Source organism: Ovis canadensis, chromosome 6 (assembly GCF_042477335.2).
Source record: "Ovis canadensis isolate MfBH-ARS-UI-01 breed Bighorn chromosome 6, ARS-UI_OviCan_v2, whole genome shotgun sequence".
In the NCBI taxonomy this organism is placed as follows: Eukaryota; Metazoa; Chordata; class Mammalia; order Artiodactyla; family Bovidae; genus Ovis; species Ovis canadensis.
In genome coordinates, this window is record NC_091250.1 from 31,211,725 (window position 1) to 31,233,846 (window position 22,122).

A 22,122-nucleotide genomic window follows, 5' to 3' on the forward strand; every position below is an offset into this window, starting at 1 on the left:
CTATATATATACTGGATTAAAAAAAAAAAACTAACTTTTTATTATACCCTCCTTATTTAGAGATGTTTCTCACAGTTTCCAGTTTTCAGTGGTTTGAGGCACTCGACTTTAAATGGAAATATCCTCTTTGGACTGCCTTGGAGGTGGGGAGGTGCGGAGAAAGAATGTTCTTCCTGGTCCTAATGTCCACCTAATTTTTAAAGCATAGGTTCGTTATTCTTCTTATATTTTAAGCTTACAATCACATGCGTATATTATTAGATGCCTCGATGTCCCATTTCACTTTTCTTAATTTGTGGGGAATGAGTGGAGGGAGGGACAGAGTGAAAAATACTTCCCTCTGAGTAAAGAAAGAGGGTGTATATGGAAACTGAGATTAAAACACTGGTGTGAGACTGGGAGGTCAGTAGGAGTCAATGGTACATTTAGCCCTCTCCTCAAAGGTGATTCTGTTTCACCTACACCCGTAAAATAAATAAAGCGAATTTCTTATGCATGCAAATAGTTTTTGCATTGAACCAGTTGGTCCAGGTCTCCTATCTGCTAACTTCCTTACCCTCTTTGTTTCAGTTCACTATCTCTCTGCTGCTGCACTATCTCTACCCTTTCCCATATCCAAACCCTCCACCTAACCTCCCTCCTCTTCTGGCTTCTAGTCACTCTCGACTTTCTGCCACCTTCGCCCTCAGCATCCCCAGCCGGCACGTGACTGGGGGGCTCCGCAGACCGGGCCCCAAGTTTCCTTGAGTCAAAGCCAGAGCTCGGTGGTGAGCGACCTGGACGGTGTGGCAGGGGCAAGGAGGTAGAAAATGCGTTCGTTTCACGTGGCATCTCAGCGCAAATTTGTCTGGAGTTCTTGGCGAGGAAGCGGGCAGGTTTTATTATTTACTTATAGCCTACGTGCTAAGCTCGCTCTGGGGCTTCGCTTGGTTTTCAGAAACTTCATTCAAAAGCCAGGCGAAGCGGCCCACGAGGTCGGGACTGGGCGTTGTAGATGACCTCAAAGCTACTTCCTCCCCCTCCAAGCCCTTCTTTCTCTCCCCTAGTCACCTTTACGTATACAAAACTGCCCCCGGGGCTAGAGAGGTCTCGCTCTCTCTCTCAAAGGGTTAAAATTTGTCGGATCGCATGAGGGGGAGGAGATTCCCCATAGACAAGTAAAAAGGGCGATGGACAAACGTGCGGGCACTAAGACCGCAAGGCATTCATTTCCTCCTACGGTGGATGCGGACGCCGGGAGGAGGAGAGTCCCGGAGAGAGGAGCTGGGAGCAGAGGCGCAGGCAATGCTCAACCCCGACTGTAGCTGAGAGAGGCTGGGGGAAACCGGTTGCCGGAGATCGACCGGCGAGGGGAAGACCTTGGGGGGTGGGTGGGGGAAACAGACTGGAGAGCACTCGAAATCTAGCGCTTTACAGATTATTTTATTTTGTGTAGAGAATACGTAGCGACTCCGAAGATCAGCCCCAGTGAACATGTCAGTGTTGACTTTACAAGAATATGAATTCGAAAAGCAGTTCAACGAGAATGAAGCCATCCAGTGGATGCAGGAAAACTGGTAGGTGATGCTTTCGTGTGATGCTGTCCCCAGGAGCCCGGCGCGTTTTCCCCGTGTGCCTTAATGTCGGTACTCCCTTTCTGGGGCGTGAATGGAGCGAGGAACCGCGGGTAGCGGGAGCGGATCGCTGAGTTCCCGGGTCTCCCCGGTGCAGGAGACATTGGGGCTGCATGAAGCGCGTGAGTCTGTGGGTGCCCCTGGGTGAGCCGTGGCTACACATGCATCTTTAACATAGATTATATAACATAGAACATACATGTGTACATAGAGTGCGACAGGGAAGGCGGGAGAGACGCCACAGACCCTACCTGTGCTGCTCCTGGTTTCCCTCTAGATTTGGGTTTTCTTGCTTGGCCTCCTGCAAGCAGAGTGTGAAAGGCAGTGGAGATAGGACCCGGTCTCCGGCTCTGTTTAACCCTCTCCCATCCGCCGTTCTCTGCTCTCTGGCCCTCGCCCTTTCCCCATTCCTCCTGTCTGTCCTTCCTTTCTCCTTGTAGCTCTCCTACTTCACTGTCTTTCTCCTTGCTGCTCCCCAGCCAGATTCTTCCTTTCCTGGACCCCTTTTCCCCACGCAGATCCCTTTCCAGTTTCATGAAGAGACGGAGGCGGGGAGTGGGGGAGGAGGGGACAATGAAAACAGTAATAAAAATGAATGAACCCGAGCGAGTGGAGCCACGCCATTATTAAGTTTGTTTTACGGAAACGCCTTTTGGACACACTGGATTCTAATTTAGTGGGAAGCTGCTGATTGGAGTTGAGACAGATTAAAAACCCCTGGGTCCGCAGAGTCCTTGTGGGGTGGGGAATGTTCCCCACACAACTTCTAACCTGGGAAAGCATCTTTCTTGTTAACTGTATTCCCTCCGCCAGTCCTTTTGGAAATCCCTGTGTGGGAAGCGATCCCGTGTCACCTTGCGATACTTAACAGGGGAGGGTGTGTATGTTCATCTCGCTTCTGGCTTGTAGACGGAGCTGCTGTGGCAGACATTCTCTAACCACCCCACCTTAAGCCCGTGTCTGACGATCAGTAAAGAGAAAGCGCAAGGCAACCCCCAGCTAGGCAGCTGCTGGCAGCCTCCCAGGTACTGTTGGAGAGGGTCGGGCCGAGAGGGCTCTCGGAAGGTGGGGGATTCCGCCTGCCGCGTGCGCCAGCGCGTGCCCCCGGCGCCCTCACGACCTGCCTTCCCTCCCCCAGGTCATCAATGGGAAACCGGAGACGCTAGCGCGCCTGGAGGCTGGGGCGGGTGGGTGCTCTGCGCCGGAACCCGGGAATGGGGCTCAACGTCTTCTCCCCGGGAGGTTCGGCCGCCGCTCCCGCCTCCTCCCTCGCGGCCGGCCCGCGGGGGACCGGCTGGCCATTTGCGGCCTCAGCGCCGCCGGGCCCGCCCCCTGCGCTGGGCGCGCCGGCGGGGCCGGGCCGGTTGGGGTGGGCGCGGCGCGCGGCCTGGCGCGCTCGCACTCGCTGCGGCGCGGCTGGGGGCTTCCTCGGGCGCGGGGGCGGGGGGCCACAGCCGGAAGCCAGGAGGGCCACGCGATTCGCTCGGAAGGCTGGGAAGTGCGGCAGCGCTCTGGGCCGAGGCCCGTCCTGGGCCTCCGAGGGCGAAGGCGCCGAGGGTGGGCCCGGAAGACGGTTGTGCACCCAGAGGCTCGATTCCGTAGGAGTTCAGACAATTAAGGCCTCTGCGCTTGGGGAAGCCAAGCCTCCCTCGGGCCCCACCAAAGGGACCTTCTTTACAGGCACTTCCTCCTCCCGCGAAGGGGGTGGCGCTGAGGGCCGGGCGGGGGCGGTGCCTGGGGGTGGGGGGTGGGGGTGGACCAGCAGAAGGCGAAGGTCTCTGCAACTGTTTGTCGTGGTGTCTTGTCACACCGCTGAGTCCATCCTCCCGCCCCATCGGCCCTGCGCTCTCTGTGTTTCCTAATATCTGACCAGTCTCCAACTTGCTGCACCCTTGTTGAACCTGCCCCTCCGGAACTGGCCTCCCCTCGGGCCGGCTGCTCCGGCTCACTGTGGGCTAGCCCCTCTCCTTGCACCTCCTCGGTGGATACTCCTACTCACTTGTTGCCTTTTTTCTGGGGCCACTTTCTGTGTTTCCACCACCACCTGGTACTATTTCTCCCCTCTTTCTCTATGGGACTGTCCTGGTGACTCAGACCATAAAGCGTCTGTCTACAATATGAGAGACTTGGGTTCGATCCCTGGGTTGGGAAGATTCCCTGGAGAAGGAAATGGCAACCCACTCTAGTACTCTTGCCTTGAAAATCCCATGGACGGAGGAGCTTGGTCGCGAAGAGTCGGGCACGACTGAGCGACTTCACTTTCACGTTCTCTATTGACCAATACATCAAACAGGGCCTAACCCTCGGGATTGAAAATGGGAAAAAACGCACCAATTTATCTTCGCCTGTTGGACTCTTAGCACTCTTAGCTCTTTTTCTGTACATTTCATCTGGCAGTATCTTTCCTAGCTTTTTATTCATATGCGTAAGTATTTAGATGTATGTCTGCCTTCTAGGAGAAGGAAATGGCAACCCACTCCAGTATTCTTGCCTGGAGAATTCGATGGATGGAGGAGCCTGGTGGGTTACATACAGTCTATGGGGTCACAGAGAGTCGGACACGGCTGAGTGGCTAACACACACTGTGCCTCCTGCTAGACCATCATCTCTTCAGGGCATGCTTCTTATTCTGCTCTTGAATGTACCTTGAAGAATGCATTGTACAGGCAGATGCCTGGGAAAAGTCTTAACTAGTGAGTTAAAAGTGATGATGGATGTCTATTTTATTGCCAGCACAGCTACCTGAACCTTAGCAGACTTGGCCTTCCCTTGAGTTTTGAATACTATGACATAGTCACATATTAGGAATTCCCCTTCCTGACTTTTTCTCTCTTTGACCCTAATTGTCTTGTTTCTTTTTATATCCCAGAGTGTATGCATTTCTCCCAGTATCCTTGGGTGCCCATTTTATAAACCTCTCCCAAAATGTCAACAGCCAAAAAGTCTTGAACAAGGTGTATAAGAAAATGAAGGTTTTTTCCTTTTCATTTCCTTTGTTAACCAAAGCTTACACCCTCTTGAGGAGAGGGAACGTTTAGGAAGCACCAGGTCTTGCATTTGCCAGACTCATTAACTACAGATGACTTGAAATAGTTTCTGGAGGAAAAACAATGTTGTGAAGTTTCTACTGTATTTTTTTGACAAATTATTTTCAGTTGTCCTTAAAAATTCCCTAGACATAGCCTCAAATAAAACTCAGTTTACAGAATTAAGTTATAACTTATCTCTCAAAGAGAAGAATTGTAAGGAAGGTCAGGAGTGTTGTTTTGTCAGGATGCTGTCTGCACTACCTTTTGAATATAATTTAAGAAGACCTTTATTAAACTTATCCTATAATCTGTACTCATTACTTTATTACATATTAATGTAATGGGACCCTTATTTTGGAGTGATGTTTTTATAAACTAAAGAGTTCAACTGAGGCAAATTTATCAAGTTTATTGCTGCTCAAACAATGATTAACCCTGTATTCACTGTTTTAGACATGGGATAAATACTATAGACCATTTTACTTTTCTAGCAAATAGTTTCACATTAGAAAAACTATGGAAAAATGCAGAGTAATAAATATGCCTTGGAGAATCACCCTGAGCCACGTCTTTATTTGTCAATGAAAAAATATCCTGGGTAATATTATATGGTAAATGAGGGTATATTGCATGAGATAGAGGAAAATACCTGCTTTTAGCTTAACATTTTTAAGTTCTGATTTGACACTGAAAAGCCCTTGTGGTTTTACAGCATTGAAAATAGAGGCGTTTTTTTCTTTTATGAGATGTCTGGCCTTTACCTGCTATTTTCACAAATAGCTGACTTCATTTATTAGGTCTGCTGGGAAGGGGGCAAAATCGTCTAGGGATTGGTAAAGTGACATAAAATTCACTGACTGAGAAGGGCAGCTGGGCTCTGCTCTGCCTTCTCTTTCAGCAGCCTGCCAGGTCTGTGCTCGCAGTGGTAGATGCTAGTTGCTTCAGTTGTAATTGTCTGACCAATGGTGATTATCTTCTGATGTCGGCTGACACGGTGTTCACCAATAAGAAAGCAGGAGGCCTGTGCTGACTGCTGTAACATTATGTATGTGAGGTGACGTCATCACAGGGTTTGCCTAGAACCTCACGAAACCCTCCCCCGCTCGCCTCTGGCATCCTTCACATCCAGCCTTTCACTGCTTTGTATATTTTTCTGACCTTCTTTCCACCCGTGGTAATGGTTATAAAGATTTTATTGTTTTTATATTTTGTATGCTGTGTTTGAGGTCTATAAGATAGTGTGGGGATTTTTAGAAGTAAATACTGTCTGGCTAAGGAAAGTACAGATTGGTTTTTACTAAGGGAAAAAATTAAACACTGTTAAAAAGAAATTGCACATCTTTTTGTTTTTTGTTAGATGTGAGATTTGGAAGGTAACATACAATTTCAATATGAAAAAACATAAAAGTATTATAAGCCTGTGTTAGATTTTTACTCAAAATATAGCAATTAATGTCTATCACACTTTGGAATGCAGGCTGTTTTTCCTGTAGTGACAATTGCTTTGCATTGATCTCTAAAATCCTCCTTGTGACTTGTATGTTTTTGTAAGAAAAGTGGCTGTAAAACAGTACCGTCTGTGGCCATAAGACAGAAAAGGCCACAATGTCTCATTTAATCAATACAAATTTGGTCAGCTGTCTAGGAAACTACTATGTCCACACTGTACCCAGTATGTTTTTGCCATTTAGTTTGGAGAATCACAGTTCATATTAGCCTTAAAATTGAAAATCCTAAGTGTGAGGAACTTAACGTTCATTCAATAAACTTTAGAAACCACTTGAGATGTTGGCCTCTTATGCACTAGGTTAAGAGTGAGAACACTGAGAAAATGTATACAGAGGAAAATTGTGATCTCTGATGTGATCCTAGCAAATAATATTGTGTAAGAACTTTAATCTGAACTTTTATGTGATGTATATTCATGCAGTCTGGTTTCTCTAGGGTTTCCAGGAATAATGCAAATTATTTTATGATTATCTGTCTCTATATTCACATTAGTAACTAAATATGAATATGGTGATAAAATGTTTACATAGGCCTTTTGTTAAATTGGAAGTTAAATTTTGTGGTCTAAACATGACTCCTTGGTGCTTTTAATGTTCAGTTCAGTTCAGTCCAGTCACTCAGTTGTGTCCGAATCTTTGTGACTCCATGAATCGCAGCACGCCAGGCCTCCTTGTCCATCACCAACTCCCGGGGTTCACTCAAACTCATGTCCATCGAGTCGGTGATGCCATCCAACCATCTCATTCTCTGTCGTCCCCTTCTGCCCTCAATCTTTCCTAGCATCAGGGTCTTTTCAAATGAGTCAGCTCTTCCCATCAGGTGGCCACAGTATTGGAATTTTAGCTTCAGCATAAGTCCTTCCAGAGAACACCCAGGACTGATCTCTTTTAAGATGGGCTAGTTGGATCTCCTTGCAGAAGGGACTCTCAAGAGCCTTCTCCAACACCGCAGTTCAAAAGCATCAATTCTTTGATGCTCAGCTTTCTTCACAGTCCAACTCTCACAGCCATACACGACCACTGGAAAAGCCATAGCCTTGACTAGATGGACCTTTGTTGGCAAAGTCATGTCTCTGCTTTTGAATATGCTATCTAGGTTGGTCATAACTTTCCTTCCAAGGAGTAAGCGTCTTTTAATTTCGTGACTGCAATCACCATCTGCAGTGATTTTGGAGCCCAAAAATATAAAGTCTGACTTTATATTTTTCTTTATATTTAAACTGTTTCCACTTTTTCCCCATCTATTTGCCGTGAAGGGATGGGACCAGATGCCATGATCTTAGTTTTTAATCTTAGCTTTCAATGTTAGATGATAGTAAATTCTAAGTGTCAGGATCACATTGGAATTTAATTACAAAGTCAATCCACTCTAGGTCCAGAATTTGCTTTGCCTGTTTATCTTTAAGGAGAATCTATTTTGTGTGAAAGTTTTGAGAGGAGAAAGAGGCTTAGAAATACTTTGGAGAGCATAAACAACCATCTGACCTGTCTTAAGCCAACAAAGTAAAATGGAGTACAGCAAATCAAGAATTCATATTTGGTTCAATGATCTGGATATTTCATGTCCAACACTTTCTAAGATGAGTTATCCAAAAATTGTTGCTACAATTCACTTAATTTGTCATGTCTGGATACAGGTGAGCTGAGCTGGCTTTTATTAATAAGAATCAGACAACAGTCCACAAATTTGCCTTAGCTTTCTATTTTTATTCTTAGCTTCAAATCCATCTGTTCCACCTACTTTCCATTTATCTTTGTTAGAAGAGCACAGACACTTACCTGGAAAAGTTTACCTTAGGAAAATTACCCATATCACAGTTATTCCTGTTGATAGTCTAAGGAAATCTGAATGAAAATATAACATGGCTTTATTGAAAGGTAAAGGCTCATAACTTCATTTCTTTGTTTGTATTCTGGTTATGAGTATATGGCTTCCCGGGTGGCTCAGAGGGTAAAGCGTCTGCCTGCAATGCAGGAGATCTGAGTTCAGTCACTGGGTGGGGAAGATCCCTGGAGAAGGAAATGGCAACCCACTCCAGTACTCTTGCCTGGAAAATTCCATGGACAGAGGAGCCTGGTAGGCTGCAGTCCATTGGATTACAAAGAATCCCATACAACTGAGCAACTTTACTTCTTCTGTGAGTATATACAGGCAGGTATGAACATGTAAAGTTCAGAACTTTAACAGCATCCTTAACTATATTTAACTTATAATAATTTTATAAGATTAATCTTTTTTTGAAAGAAGACTGCCCTAGTTAAAAATGGATTTGTAATTTTAAGTTCATTGAGCAAAAAGCATCCCGAATCCCAGATCTTTGTAAGTCATCTAAGCTTACATCTAAGCTTTGTAAGTCATCAAGCTTACAATTTTATTGTGATTTCTTTCTGTACTGAGTACTCATGATTTTAAGTTTCAAGGTTATTTATCTTAGTATATTAGAATGACAGGTATTTTTAGGAACCCTTTTGTTGAGTCAGTCACCCACTGTGAACTTCCTAAAATTTAACTTTAAACCTGTGTGTCCAAAATAATGTATGAATGAAAGATTCATTTTCTTAAAGATAAATTTCAGATGTCTTTCGCTCAACCCTTAATTTTTTTTTAAACAATCTTTTAAATTCTGAGACTGATTTTTTTTTCCTGGATTTTATTTAAAATTTATTGTAATGAGGTCCGCACAAAAGGAAGGGGTGAAGAGTGGGGAACATTCAGGGGACACAGGAATGTGGCCAGTGTCACAGGTTCTCAGTGGGGGAGAGGGGTGAAAAGAGAAGGCCAGGCTGGAGCTGGTGCGGAGTAGGGAAGGGGGAGACTGTGGCTGCATCCTCCCACCCCAGGAAGCGCCTCTCGTCCCTGGAGCCCCTCTGCCCTGGGCCCCCGGGGTCCCATCCCTTGTCCTGCCTTGGGCCCAGTGTCTCTTTTGCTCCCCTTGACTTGTTTTCTCTTGACAGATTTTTAAGCAGGATAATGTTCAGGGCCTCACCCCAAACAATCCCATCTGATGAAAGTACAGCCTTTGTGAGGCTGAATTTTTGAATTGACTATTAACACTTAATGGGCACCACACAAGATCATTCTTTGAAGACTGGCAAGATTAATGAAATGCATGTTTATGCATAAATGTCCATACATTTACTTAGAAAAGTATATGTTTATATATATACACGCACAAACCTGTAAGTACACATAACTATGTTAAATTGACGTTTTGAAAAACTGAAAACTGATACCCCATTAAAGACCACTTTTTGTGTATTTCCTGCTAATAGAAGAGCATCTTCCTTGGGAATTCCCTGGAGGTCCATTGGTTAGGACTTGAAGCTTTCACTGCCATGGGCCAAGGTTCAATCCCTGGTTGGGGAACTGAGATCCCATAAGCAAACTGGTGCAACAAACACAGCAACAGAAGCATCTTCCTGAACCCAATGAACTTTTATAAAATTCGCTGCAAATAGGTCCTAATTTGAATATTTTGTCAATTTTTTAAGCTAAAAAATACTATTTTAGTAAATTTCTTGAAACTACAAAATTTGAACATTTAGTACTTGGATTTAACCCCAGTTATTAGTAATTTTAAAAAATCTTCAATATGGGTAATAGTAGGGGAAACCCTCAAGTCCCAGTCGCCTGGCTCCTTCTATTTATAATAGAAGTATGGTATAAAAGTTTTTAAGATACTTGGTCCACTCCAACTGGGGTAATTAACTTTTTCAGGTAAAGTGGGTTCAGTTGAATTGAACGCTTTGAAGTTGAGAATTTCATGATCTTGTTTTAGGAGCCTCAATGAGGTAGTGGTGGTGCGGGGGTGGCGGCTGCTGGGGGAAACCCTGATGAAAAGGTTTACACCGGAAACTTTTTTTTTTTTTAATGGTGTGAGATTTCTCTTGAAGTCTATGGATACATTTAAAAGCTGGTATAGCAGTGGTTATCATTACAATAAGAGGGTAGGAAGCTCTATAAAAAGTTACTCTAAATATCAAGGTCTGTAGTTTTCTTTCAATTTTATGACCTTTTGACATAGATTTAAAGATCTTAGAAGTAATTTAAAGATCTGAAAGATCTTCTGAAGCAATGATACTAACAGTTGAGAACATGGTCATTTACTAATTGCAGGCATTCTTTTAAAATGTTTTATATATGTTAATAACTAAATCCGCCCAGCCACCCTTTGATGTATTATCTTTCTGATTTTAAACAACAGGAAATTAGGCCCAATGAGGTTTCACAAGTTGGAATTTGTATGTAGGGACGAAAAAAGAGAAATGGGCTCCAGCATTGACCAAAGCTTAGCCACCCAGGCCTTAATCATCCCCCTGTTTGTGTTAGAATAAATATTCAATCAATTAAAAAATGTGCTTGGAGACTTGGCGGCACTGTAAACATGGAAGAGATCTGCAGTTTTTAGTTTAGGATGTTACAGTGTCTGTTTCCTATTGTTCAATAAGTGGATCCTGAACACTGAAGGCAAGAATAACTACAAAAAGCACTATTAATGTTATAATTGCCCTATAGATATCCTATGTAGATATGGATACTGTAATCACGCAGAACTATTATTTTCAGAATATTACTTAATCAAAATCCATCAGTACTTTTAAATTTGTGGAAAGCCATGTTACCTTTAATAATGCTTCTATCATAAAATATTTCAGTTTCATCTCAAACCATGACACACAGACTTGGAACACTTCTTACAAAGCATACTTTCTGTCTGCTTTTCTATGCTCTATGCTTTGTCCACTCAGCTTGGTTCTAGACTCCAAGCTTGTATTTCTACCTGTTACACTGCCTGTCAGCAGGGGGAAAGAATATATTTATATATGTGTATGTCTGTATGTGTATATATGGGCTCCCAGGTGGCAGTAGTGGTAAAGAACCCACCTGCCCATGCAGGAGCCATGAGATATGGATTTGATCCCTGGGTCAGGAGGATCCCTGGAGGAGGGCATGGCAACCCACTCCAGTATTCTTGCCTGGAGAGTCCTATGGACAGAGGAGCCTGGCGGGCTACAGTCCAGAGGGTCACAAAGAGTCTGACACAACTGAAGTGACTTAGCACGCATGCACACACAGACTCACACACACCCATACATATGACTTGGAGATGTCCCTGTTCTTAAAGGTCAGTTCCTCCAGTGTGAAGAAATAGAGCCTGTTAAAAAGTAGTTTTAAATCCTTTTCCTGATTTTAAAGTAAATATTTATTATAGAAAAAAGAAATAAAAACGTTAAAAAGCATAAAGGTTCCGGAAAGAAAACACCTTTAATTCTTATCCAGGGGTAACCACTGTTCTTTGCCACATTTCTTCCAGCCTTGTTTTTAAGATTTTTATATACTTTAGATCATTCGGCGCATGTCAGCAGTGAACTGAGTTCTTATATGCCAGGGACCGCACTGGATAGTTTTCTTTCACCTACTGCCTCATTACAACTTTATATGTTGCTTTTGTTTCCTCTTTACATTATAAATGTTTTTCATGTCACCAAAACCTCTCCTCTCCATAGGTATAATTTTCAGTGACTATTTAACATTGTATTGTTTGAACTTTAGGTAACCATTCCCTTACATGTTAGGTTGAACGTGTTAAATTTCTAATATTTTGCTGTAGAAACAGACCTCTTGACATCATAGGAGGTCATCAAGAGTATGTGGCCCCCTAGCTGACCAGAAAGCCAGCCCTGGGCAATCAAGGCTCCTCATGCTTCACCTGCCCTTTTGCCCGCTGTTCCCACAGCAGGAGCCGTTTCAGGGATGCAGCCTTGAGAGGGTGATGTGTTGCTGAGATCATCTGGGTGATACGCGCACCAAGCCTCATTAAGGACAGTATATGGACTCCTAGCTCTGGTCGGCAGCCGCCCAAGACCAGCCTGGTAGGCAAGTCCCTTGCTCACTACCTGCCACCCTCCCGGTCTCGAGTGGCTGCCTTGTTTTTTGGCCTCTTCCTGCCTTCCAGTGTAAGGGTCCACTTTCAAATTTCACCTTGGAACTCCTAGGGATACAAACTAACAGCTCTCCTTCTAGGCCCGGAGTTGACATTGCAGTGGGCAGCATGAGCCCTTCTTTGTGATGAGAGCACAGGTAAAATGTGCCATGCTATTAAAGATGTTTCATAATTAACCTGTTATGACTAATACTTAACTCATACGTGGCCTGACCACTGGGCCCCTATCCACTGTAGGGTGATTCCCCTTTAAGACCTAATGTTGTAGATGGAATTTGTGCTTTTAACACCAGCAGATTTGACTTGGAGAATGCTCCAGCAATCCAGGAAATGAAACGGTTTGGGTTTTTTCATTTGCTTCTTTGTTTTTTTGCTTAAGTTCTCAGCACAGTTATGTTTGCTTTCTTTTATTGTCTGGTAGGTAGGAAATCTTGGAGGTAAAAGCTTATGTCCTTGTGAAAAATGGCCCCACAAAGGAGTGCAACACTGGGTACTGACTCTAAAAGTAAGAGAAGATTAAGAGATCAAGGAACATTGTGATCCTTAATCAGGAAAAAAATAGGTGGTTTAATTAAATTTACTATATTAAAGGAGGATTCTTCAACTGTTTTTGCTGACATCCACCTTAAAGATGTTTGGAAAATTATGTACTGCCTCACATATTTAATATTTTTTCCTTTGTAAGTTGAAGTAAAGTAAATTTTTAATAGAGATAGAAGAAATAAGATGAGGATGGGCTAGTTTTAATAAATATTTCATGACTTGGTAAGATAGGTTTGTCTTTTTAGTGAGTAATGGACAACAAATCTGAAATGCATGATTCCAGTCCATGGTTTCATTCATCATTAGCTGAAAAACACGGTCTGTATTCCACACTGATAACATTTAAAAGACTTCAGGTGTACTCATCCTATACTGTTTCTGGTTGTTAAGAATTCAGAGCAGCTTAACATTCAAAATGTGTGGTCTAATCAGTGGGGGGAAAAAGTGAAGATTATCATTATGTTTCACATCATTGTTCATTTTTACTCTGCTTTTGGGGCAAGAAGGAGAGATGCAGGTAATATCTTAAACGATCCTTTGTTGGCTATAGAGGAGGTTATAGCCGATAGCATTTCTGTGTGTGTTGCCATTAGGGCTATTCTCCTAATCCGCCAAGTGTCAGTCACTCAGTCGTGTCTGACTCTTCGCAATTCCAGGGACTGTAGCCCGCCAGCCTCCTCTGTCCATGGGATTTCCCAGGCAAGAATAACTGGAGTGGGTTGCCATTCCCTTCACCAGGGGATCTTCCCAACCCAGGGATCAAACCCCGGTCTCCTGCATTGCAGGTGGACTCTCTACCACCAAGCCACCAGGGAAGCCTCTAATTGGGCAAAACACTTCCTTATTCTTGACTTGGTCAACCACTGAAAGAACCTGAGAACTTTCTCAGGAAGCTCCTTTCAGTCCATTCTACTTGGGGTGGCTCTGATTATTAGAAGACTGTTCCGGTTACTGCCTGAAAGTTATGATCCTCCTAGTCCTGACTAGCTGTAGTTTATTCTCACATCTCTGTGACTGTCTTGGATGCATTTGAAAACGACTCCTATCTCCTCTCTAGGCTTTCTTTTCTAGAATATCATCAGCAGTCCTCTGGCAATCCACATGGATACTTGTGAAAAATAAAAAATTAGAACTCCTATACTTTTGAATAGTTAAATGTTACCTACTAGGAAACTCCTGAGAAAGATATTAAAACTTACTCAAATTTGGCACTTATACATTAAAATGAGTAAGCCTATATTAGAGGTGCAGCAGGCGAGGGGGGACTTCTAATTTAGTATTCTGCTGAAAGGTCTGCCACATGGTGCTTTGGAACATTACAAAGCTCTTATTGTATATGACATTCTGGAAATTTTAAGGACTCTCTTAACCCTGAGCCACCGGGCTTGTCTTGAGTTGTAGTTGGCTTTTCAGTGACTGTTCCTGCTTTCATGTTTGCAGAAACATTTTTTGGAAACTATTTCATGATGGCTGATATAGTTTGTGATTATACTGCTTTGGTTGGTGCTCAGCTCTTCTTCAAGGCAATGGCACCCCACTCCAGCACTCTTGCCTGGAAAATCCCATGGACGGAGGAGCCTGGTAGGTCGCAGTCCATGGGGTCGCAGAGAGTCAGACAGGACTGAGCGACTTCCCTTTCACTTTTCACTTTCATGCATTGGAGAAGGCAATGGCAACCCACTCCAGTGTTCTTGCCTGGAGAATCCCAGGGACAGGGGAGCCTCATGGGCTGCCGTCTATGGGGTCGCACAGAGTCGGACACGACTAAAGCGACTTAGCAGCAGCTCTTCTTCAGTTCTTTGTAATTACTGGGCTCACTGTCTACCGACAAAAGGGTATCTCTGTCCTCGATCCTTAACCAGGTGTTTGGGCCAGGGTCACACGGAGAGTTTGTTTCTCCTCGGAATACACGTGTGCAGGCTTCATCTCCGAGATTCAGAAATGATGGGTCCATGGTGGGGCCCAGGTACTAGGAAAGATCTTCCAAGCTGAAGCTTGTGTCAGTGACGAGCGCTGCCCTGATAACTGCTGATTTCATCTCCGTCTCTGGGTCTGTCTTCTCAGGTCGTTGATCTCACACATTGGACCCCTTTTCCTCTTCCAGCCTGCTTTGCCTCCTTTGTCAGCTCCCTGGGACCAGGATATCAAGCTGCCCAACACCCTGCTATTCATCCTTATCTCTAATGCACAACAAAGACCTTTGTGATCTGGCCCTCACTTTGCTTTCTCTCAATGGTTTCCATTGCCAGTCACCTCCTTCAGGGCCCCGTCACTACTTCTGATTCCTACCTCCATCTCTCCTTGCTCACTTTCCTACCCCAGCTCTCTGCCTTCTCCTGTGACTCCTATGGTAAAAAACTCTCAATGGTTTCCCACTCTCTGTAGGATAAATCCAAAATGTTCTGATTGATTTGAAAGGTCATTCAAAATCCAGCTCCAAGATTATCTTCCTGATGTTACCTGTTGAAAGGACTTCCCTGGTGGCTCAGATGGTAAAGTGTCTGCCTACATGCAGGAGACCTGGGTTCGATGCCTGGGTTGGGAAGATCCCTTGGAGAAGGAAATGGCAACCCACTCCAGTATTCTTGCCTGGAGAATCCCATGGATGGAGGAGCCTGGTGGGCTACAGTCTATGGGGTTGCAAAGAGTCGGACACGACTGAGTGACTTCACTTTCTCCCAGGCCTATTCAAATAAAAATTCCTTCTCTTTCCCACCCATCAAAATCTGTTGCTATTTTTTTTGTGGTTTGCTTGCACTTGGCTCATAAATAGGTTAGTATTCTTTCTTCTATATTGGGCTTCACTGGTGGTTCAGATGGTAGAGAATCTATCTGCAATACAGGAGATCTGGGTTCAATCTCTGTGTCAGGAAGATCCCCTGAAGTAGAAAATTGCAACCCACTCCAGTATTCTTGCCTGGAGAATCCCATGGACAGAGAAGCCTGGTGGGCTACAGTCCATGGGGTCACAAAGAGTCAGACTCAACTGAGTCACTTTCACTTTTCTCTCTTCTGTCTTTGAAATAAGTGCCTATCACAGAATTTGGCGTGTAGTTGCCCTTACTGTGTGTGGACTAGATGAATGCAGGTATGCATGGATGTTATTGTCTAGTGGCTAAATCCTGTCTGACTCTGCAACCCCCTGGACTGTAGCCCACCAGTCTCCTCTGTGCATGGCAGTGCTGGAATAGGTTGCCATTTCCTTCTCCAGAGGATCTTCCCGACACAAGGACCAAACCCTGTATTGGCAGGCAGTCTCCTGCATTGCCAGCCAGATTCTTTACCACTGAGCCACCAGGGAAGTCATGCATGAATGCACAAGGCTGTTTACTCACTCTCAGATGTATTTATTATTCAATGTCTCTTTAGTTGTCCTTAAGTGAATTATGGACTGATTAGTACCTTCTTGAAATAATAATACTTCAATCAGAAAGAAGTCAAAAGTTTGCTTAAAGTGGTAGGGAAGGTGGGATTGTATACACAAGGGGAAAAAAAAAATCAGGAAGAAAATAATACCAAAATAGTAAAAAGTAGTTGTGTAAAATGATATTTATTTTTCTTTTTGCTGTTCCAGTTTTCCATAATTTTTTATATTACGTCTGGGTATGTAAGGTGGTAAGATTTTGCATATTGGTCTTTTTTTTTCATGTTTTGCATCAACTATACTATATTTACTTCATAGTAAAAGACAGGCTTTATTTTACAATGGTGTATTATCCAATATAAGGTAAAAATTACTTAAAGAAAAAACCAGTACATGTTTTAATAAACATTAAGCAGCATCAGTTCAGTTCAGTTCAGTCACTCAGTCGTATCCAACTCTTTGCCACCCCATGAATCGCAGCACGCCAGGCCTCCCTGTCCATCACCAACTCCCAGAGTTCACTCAAACTCATGTCCATCGAGTCAGTGATGCCATCCAGCCATCTCATCCTCTGTCGTCCCCTTCTCCTCCTACCCCCAATCCCTCCCAGCATCAGAGTCTTTTCCAATCAGTCAACTCTTCACATGAGGTGGCCAAAGTACTGGAGTTTCAGCTTTAGCATCAGTCCTTCCAATGAACACCCAGGACTGATCTTTAGAATGGACTGGTTGGATCTCCTTGCAGTCCAAGGGACTCTCAAGAGTCTTCTCCAACACCACACTTCAAAAGCATCAATTCTTCAGCACTCCGCTTTCTTCACAGTCCAACTCTCACATCCATACATGACCACTGGAAAAACCATAGCCTTGACTAGATGGACCTTTGTTGACAAAGTAATGTCTCTGCTTTTGAATATGCTATCTAGGTTGGTCATAACTTTCCTTCAAACATAAAAGCATTTTGTGAGGACAGAAATGCACATTCTTACTTCAGATAAATGTACTTTGTCAGATTAAGGTAGAGGTAAGCCATACTGTTGATTGAGGTCACAATAAATTTCTCTCTCTCTCCGATTCCAAATTATACAGTTTGATTTTTTTTTTTTTTTTTAAAGTAGGAAAGTGTCCTGCTTCTTTACGGGAAGGTTATAACAGACACTTGTTTGACTTGAACATGACAACTTTTACGTCTGGGTTTCAGGAATGTATCTAATAGGGCAAAGGTTCCCCAGGGACAAGAGTCATCTAACAGCAATGAAAGATTAAACATAAACCTGCCCCTGGAGAGTAAAAAACAATAGGATAATTGGCTCAGGGACCTTGTGGCATCTGGAAATAGACTGAACACACATACATTGGATATATCATTAACAAATACTCCAGCACTGCCCATTGCCTGGGAGATGAAGTCTGATTTAGAGGCGCTGGAAGGATTTAGTTACTGTCTGCAGTGAAGGTTATAAGGGTTATAAAGGACCAATCTAGTCCAGAGGCCAGCCTGTGTGGAGCCAGAAAATCTGGTGTGTCTGGTCTGGTAGGAAGGACCAGGGATCTGATTGGGAACTAAGTGACGAGAGATTTTTTACAGGATTGCCTTGCAGAGATCTAATCACTTTGGGGTATTGCTTTGAACACTCACTGCTTTTGTATTTCCTCTTAGAAGAGAGAGACAGGGATTTCCATGTGAGCACGTGAGAAGTAATGTTTTGTTTTTAGTTCACTGTATCTAGGAAGACTTGGTGTTCCTTTTCCTATAAGAGTCTTTGCATTGTCTCAGTCAGCATACAAAAGGTTACTGGAGCGGGGAAAAGAGGGTGGAGGAGAATGGCTCCAAATCCTATGGGATATAGTTTGTAACAAAATTTCTGTAATTGAATTAATGATGAGATTTTGGTTTTACCTTTTATAAATTTAGAAAAAGTTCTGCACTTAAACTCCAGACAACTTAAGTGTTCTTTTTAGAAACAAGAAAACAAGAAATATGGTTGGAAATATTCTAAAGGACCAAAAAAGAAAATACTCACTATAAGGAAAATACTGCATACTTAATATGTGTTAGGTATATTAGACTTGATTTTTCTAAAAGAGTGTTGCTGCCGCTGCTAAGTCACTTCAGTCGCGTCCGACTCTGTGCGACCCCACAGACGGCAGCCCACCAGGCTCCCCCGTCCCTGGGATTCTCCAGGCAAGAACACTGGAGTGGGTTGCCATTTCCTTCTCCAATGCATGAAAGTGAAAAGTGAAATTAAAGTCGCTCAGTCATGTCTGACTCTTAGCGGCCCCATGGACTGCAGCCTACCAGGCTCCTCCATCCATGGGATTTTCCAGGCAAGAGTGCTGGAGTGGGGAGCCATTGCCTCTCTGAAACTTTCCTCAGAAAATAATATTTCTTGAAGTAAATTTTAAAATTTAATTTGCTAAACATTTATGACTTCTATAACATTAGAAGAAAAAGTACCTTCATTCCTTTTCAGGTAATTTTTTAAGGCAAGTTTTTTCCTATTGTAGAAAAAAATCTTTTTTTTAAAAATTTGACAACTACTCTAAAATAAAACATAAGAAATTGTTCATCATTTCATATTCTAGAGCCACATGCTTATGAGTCTGATACCAAAATTATAGCCTATCAGGTATACGGTGTTCTGATTGGCACAGTCTCTGAGTATGTAGTTACAGTTCCAACTGGTAGAGGGTGAGGGCTATATGATTGTCCTTGACTTTGTAAAACATTTAAACAGACATTTTCACATTATAAACTTGGATAAATTTTGTAATGTTCAAACAAATTTTCACATTTTAAACACTTGATATCTATTTATGCTTTATCTTGAAAATAAGCTTTCATTTCAATGCCATATGATATGAATATTGTGATACTTTTACAAAGAAATCTTTATTAATTATTGAATTCTTTTTTAATTGAGCCAGTGTTGATGCTTATCCCTTGTTTAGTTCTGCTGAGGCAGATAAGAAGTGGTCAACATCCTGTAGCTGCTATGTAGGCTTGGATTGGTGGTATTTATGTGGATAGTTCAGGCAAACCAGAGAGCTGCTTTTTTAAAATTGCATTATTACATAGAGAGACTAACACACTCACAATGGAAATCTGCACAGAATAACCTGGACGAAAAAAAGAAGAAGAAAGACTCTACTGTGTTTTTGTGAATTATCTCTTGGCTAAGGAACAAAAGCTCGGTTTTGGGGAGATTGTTTCTTCCCCGCAAAACATTTGGTATCCAGAGCCTCTTTGTTCCCCAGCAATGCTGAATGGACAGGGTATAGGGACTCAAGCTGGTGAATTATGCTCATCCCACCTTCGCACATTGAAATACTATTCTTGTTCAGTTGCTCAGTTGTGTATTAGTCTTTGCAGCCCCATGGACTGCAGCACACCAGGCTTCCCTGTCCTCCACTGTCTCTCGGAGTTTGCTCACACTCATGTCCATTGAGTCGGTGATGTTATCCAGCCATCTCATCCTCTGTCATCCCCTTCTCGTCCTGCCCTCCATCTTACCCAGCATCAGAGTCTTCTCCAGTGAGTCAGCTGTTTTCATCAAGTAGCCAAAGCATTGGAGCTTCAGCTTCAGCCTCAGTTCTTCCAGTGAATATTCAGGGTCGATTTCCTTTATGATTGACTGGTTTGATCTCCTTGCTGTCCAAGGGACTCACTGGAACATAGATTCTAACGAAAAGTGGTGCAAATGTATACTTTCAGGATAAAACTTTTCTTAGTGAGTAGAATACATAGTCTCTTTTATGTTTATAGTCTGTCTTGTCTAGATTTAAACTATTTTCCTTAGGTGGTTACAATATAACAGCTCCAAATGCCTTGTTTATATGCAAAGTCTAGAATATTTGGAATATAGTAGTTTACTCAAGTATTGCTATAAGCTGTGTTTTCATTGATCTTGAGTCAGACCATCAATAGCATGCCAGTTGTTTTCAGCAGTTGGCTTAAACTGCTTGTTTTTCACCTGAAAATAATACTCTTGTTTTCTCATGAGTTCAGCTGAGTTTAAGGATTTAATATTTCCACGCTAGTTCCTGAAGTTTGTATATGCATTGTTTTTCATCAAATTATATGCGTATGGAGGCCTAGAATTAGGAGATAGACATAAAATCTTTACTTTTTTCTTAAGATTTTATGTAGAAAAGTATTAGGATGCATCTTGATAGAGACATGTATTGTCACAAACACTTTGTAAGGGAATAAAGTCTTATTAAGTTGTAGCTTTTTTTTTTTTTTCCAGTTTCTTTGTAATTATAGTTTCTTCATTCATTGGGTAGGCCTGGTGCAAGTAACTTGAAATTATACATTGTCAGAAATTTAGGAAACATAAGAAAGAATAGAGTAAAAGTTACCTTTAGATAAACATTTTGGTGTAAATCTTTTTAAACATCTTTCTTTCCATTTACCCGTCTTTATATTTTTAGCAATACCCTATTTTTCTGTAACCTGACTTTTTTTTCTTGATAAAGGATGGATCATTTTTCCCTATTCCTAAATATTTCTTCATCAAATTGTTAAGTGGGATAATTGTGTTTCTTTAATGTAGTGTTCTAGCTGACATTGGACGGAGAAGGCAATGGCACCCCACTCCAGTACTCTTGCCTGGAAAATCCCATGGACGGAGAAGCCTGATGGGCTGCAGTCCATGGGGTCGCTAAGAGTCGGACACAACTGAGCGACTTCACTTTCACGCTTTGGAGAAGGAAATGGCAACCCACTCCGGTGTTCTTGCCTGGAGAATCCCAGGGATGGGGGAGCCTGGTGGGCTGCCATCTATGGGGTCGCACAGAGTCGGACACGCCTGAAGCGACTTAGCAGCAGCAGCAGCAGCTGACATTGGAAAAGCTTGAGGAGACATGTGTCACTGTTTTCAAAAGAGCAAAGACTACACTGGTTAATAGCATGAGAATGGTTTTAAGTTTGACCAGTAGAATAAATATGCAGTATATTTCAGATTATTTTCTTCATGGATTATGTCTTCTTTGGGTAATATCAGTTTGCTGTGCAGAACAAACCACCAATCAAGGAACAGTGTTAAGATGCTTTTAACTGCAAGTAACATTATAATTAGCTGTGGCTTAAAACATAAAAACTTTTAGTTATTTCACATAAGAGTAGCTCCGATTGGAAAGCTCTGTAGTCGTTCAGGGGCTTAATAATGGCATCAGTGTTTCAGGTTCTATCGGGGTTTTTACCGTCCTTACTGTGTCTGCCTGCTTCTGTTATGGCCTGTTCCTGAGCCTTGTCAGGCCCAAGCTCACCTTTCTCTGTTGACGCTCATTCTCGCACTTGACTAAGCCACACCCAGCAATTTGCGTTTGTTGAGGCAGGGAAGCAGGTCAGAGGTGCTATTTGAATACAGTGATAAGCGGATGACGTCAGTAGATGAGATAGCACACTGCTATGGTTGTGCAGGTTGGGCTTTTTCTACTTCTTACACAGATCTGCAGATGACTCAGCACAGGGCTGATACAGGAAGGTAGCACATGAACATATGAAAAGTCAGCATGGCTCTGAATGCTGTTTTTCCTCTTGTGCTAAAGAAAAGCAGGTTTGGGAGATCCGTGAATGTGAGTTAGTGTACTTCCTCTGCGCTAGGTAACATAAAGTTCGGATGAAAACTCCCCATATTCCAGGCAACATAGGTTCACTGTCTCACTGTGTTAGTCCCTCAGTTGTGTCCAGCCCTTTGCCACCCCGTGGACTGTAGCCTACCAGGTTGTCTGTCCATGGAATTGTCCAGGCAAGAACGCTGGAGTGAGTTGCCATTCCCTTCTCCAGGGGATCCCAGTCCAGGGATTGAACCCTGGTCCTGAGGCACCGTGGGCAGATTCTTCACCTTCTGAGCCACCAATGAAACCCCTGTCTCACTGAAACAAGACTTAAAAGCCTTATAGAGTCCTTGGTTACAAAAGGGAAGGTAATCACTCACTAAGCCACTGATACGAAGGCCGGATTATACTCCACAAAGTTCTTGTATGGATTAGTACTGTCCCCCTCTGTCCACTTTCCTTATAGGTGGTACAATTGATTCTCATTACTTGACTAGATATGTTCTATAAAGTCACTGGAAACATTAACTTGGCAAATTCTGTTCCTAGCAGAAATATA

General features: G+C 43.0%; 1 protein-coding gene across 3 annotated transcripts in view; it reads left to right on the top strand.

The window, feature by feature from the left end:
* The first annotated feature begins 563 nt into the window (after positions 1–563).
* Positions 564–22,122, top strand: part of ELOVL6 (ELOVL fatty acid elongase 6) — a 138,974-nt gene continuing 117,415 nt past the window's right edge. The window contains exons 1-2 of one of the 3 annotated variants that reach the window (XM_069593527.1): positions 564–802; positions 1,436–1,556. In XM_069593527.1, the coding sequence (XP_069449628.1) occupies positions 1,474–1,556 (83 nt within the window). In that variant the 5' untranslated portion in view covers positions 564–802; positions 1,436–1,473. Of the gene's footprint in view, positions 803–1,048; positions 1,557–22,122 lie in introns of those variants that run through there. The other 2 variants (XM_069593526.1, XM_069593525.1) reach the window with 2 other exon arrangements.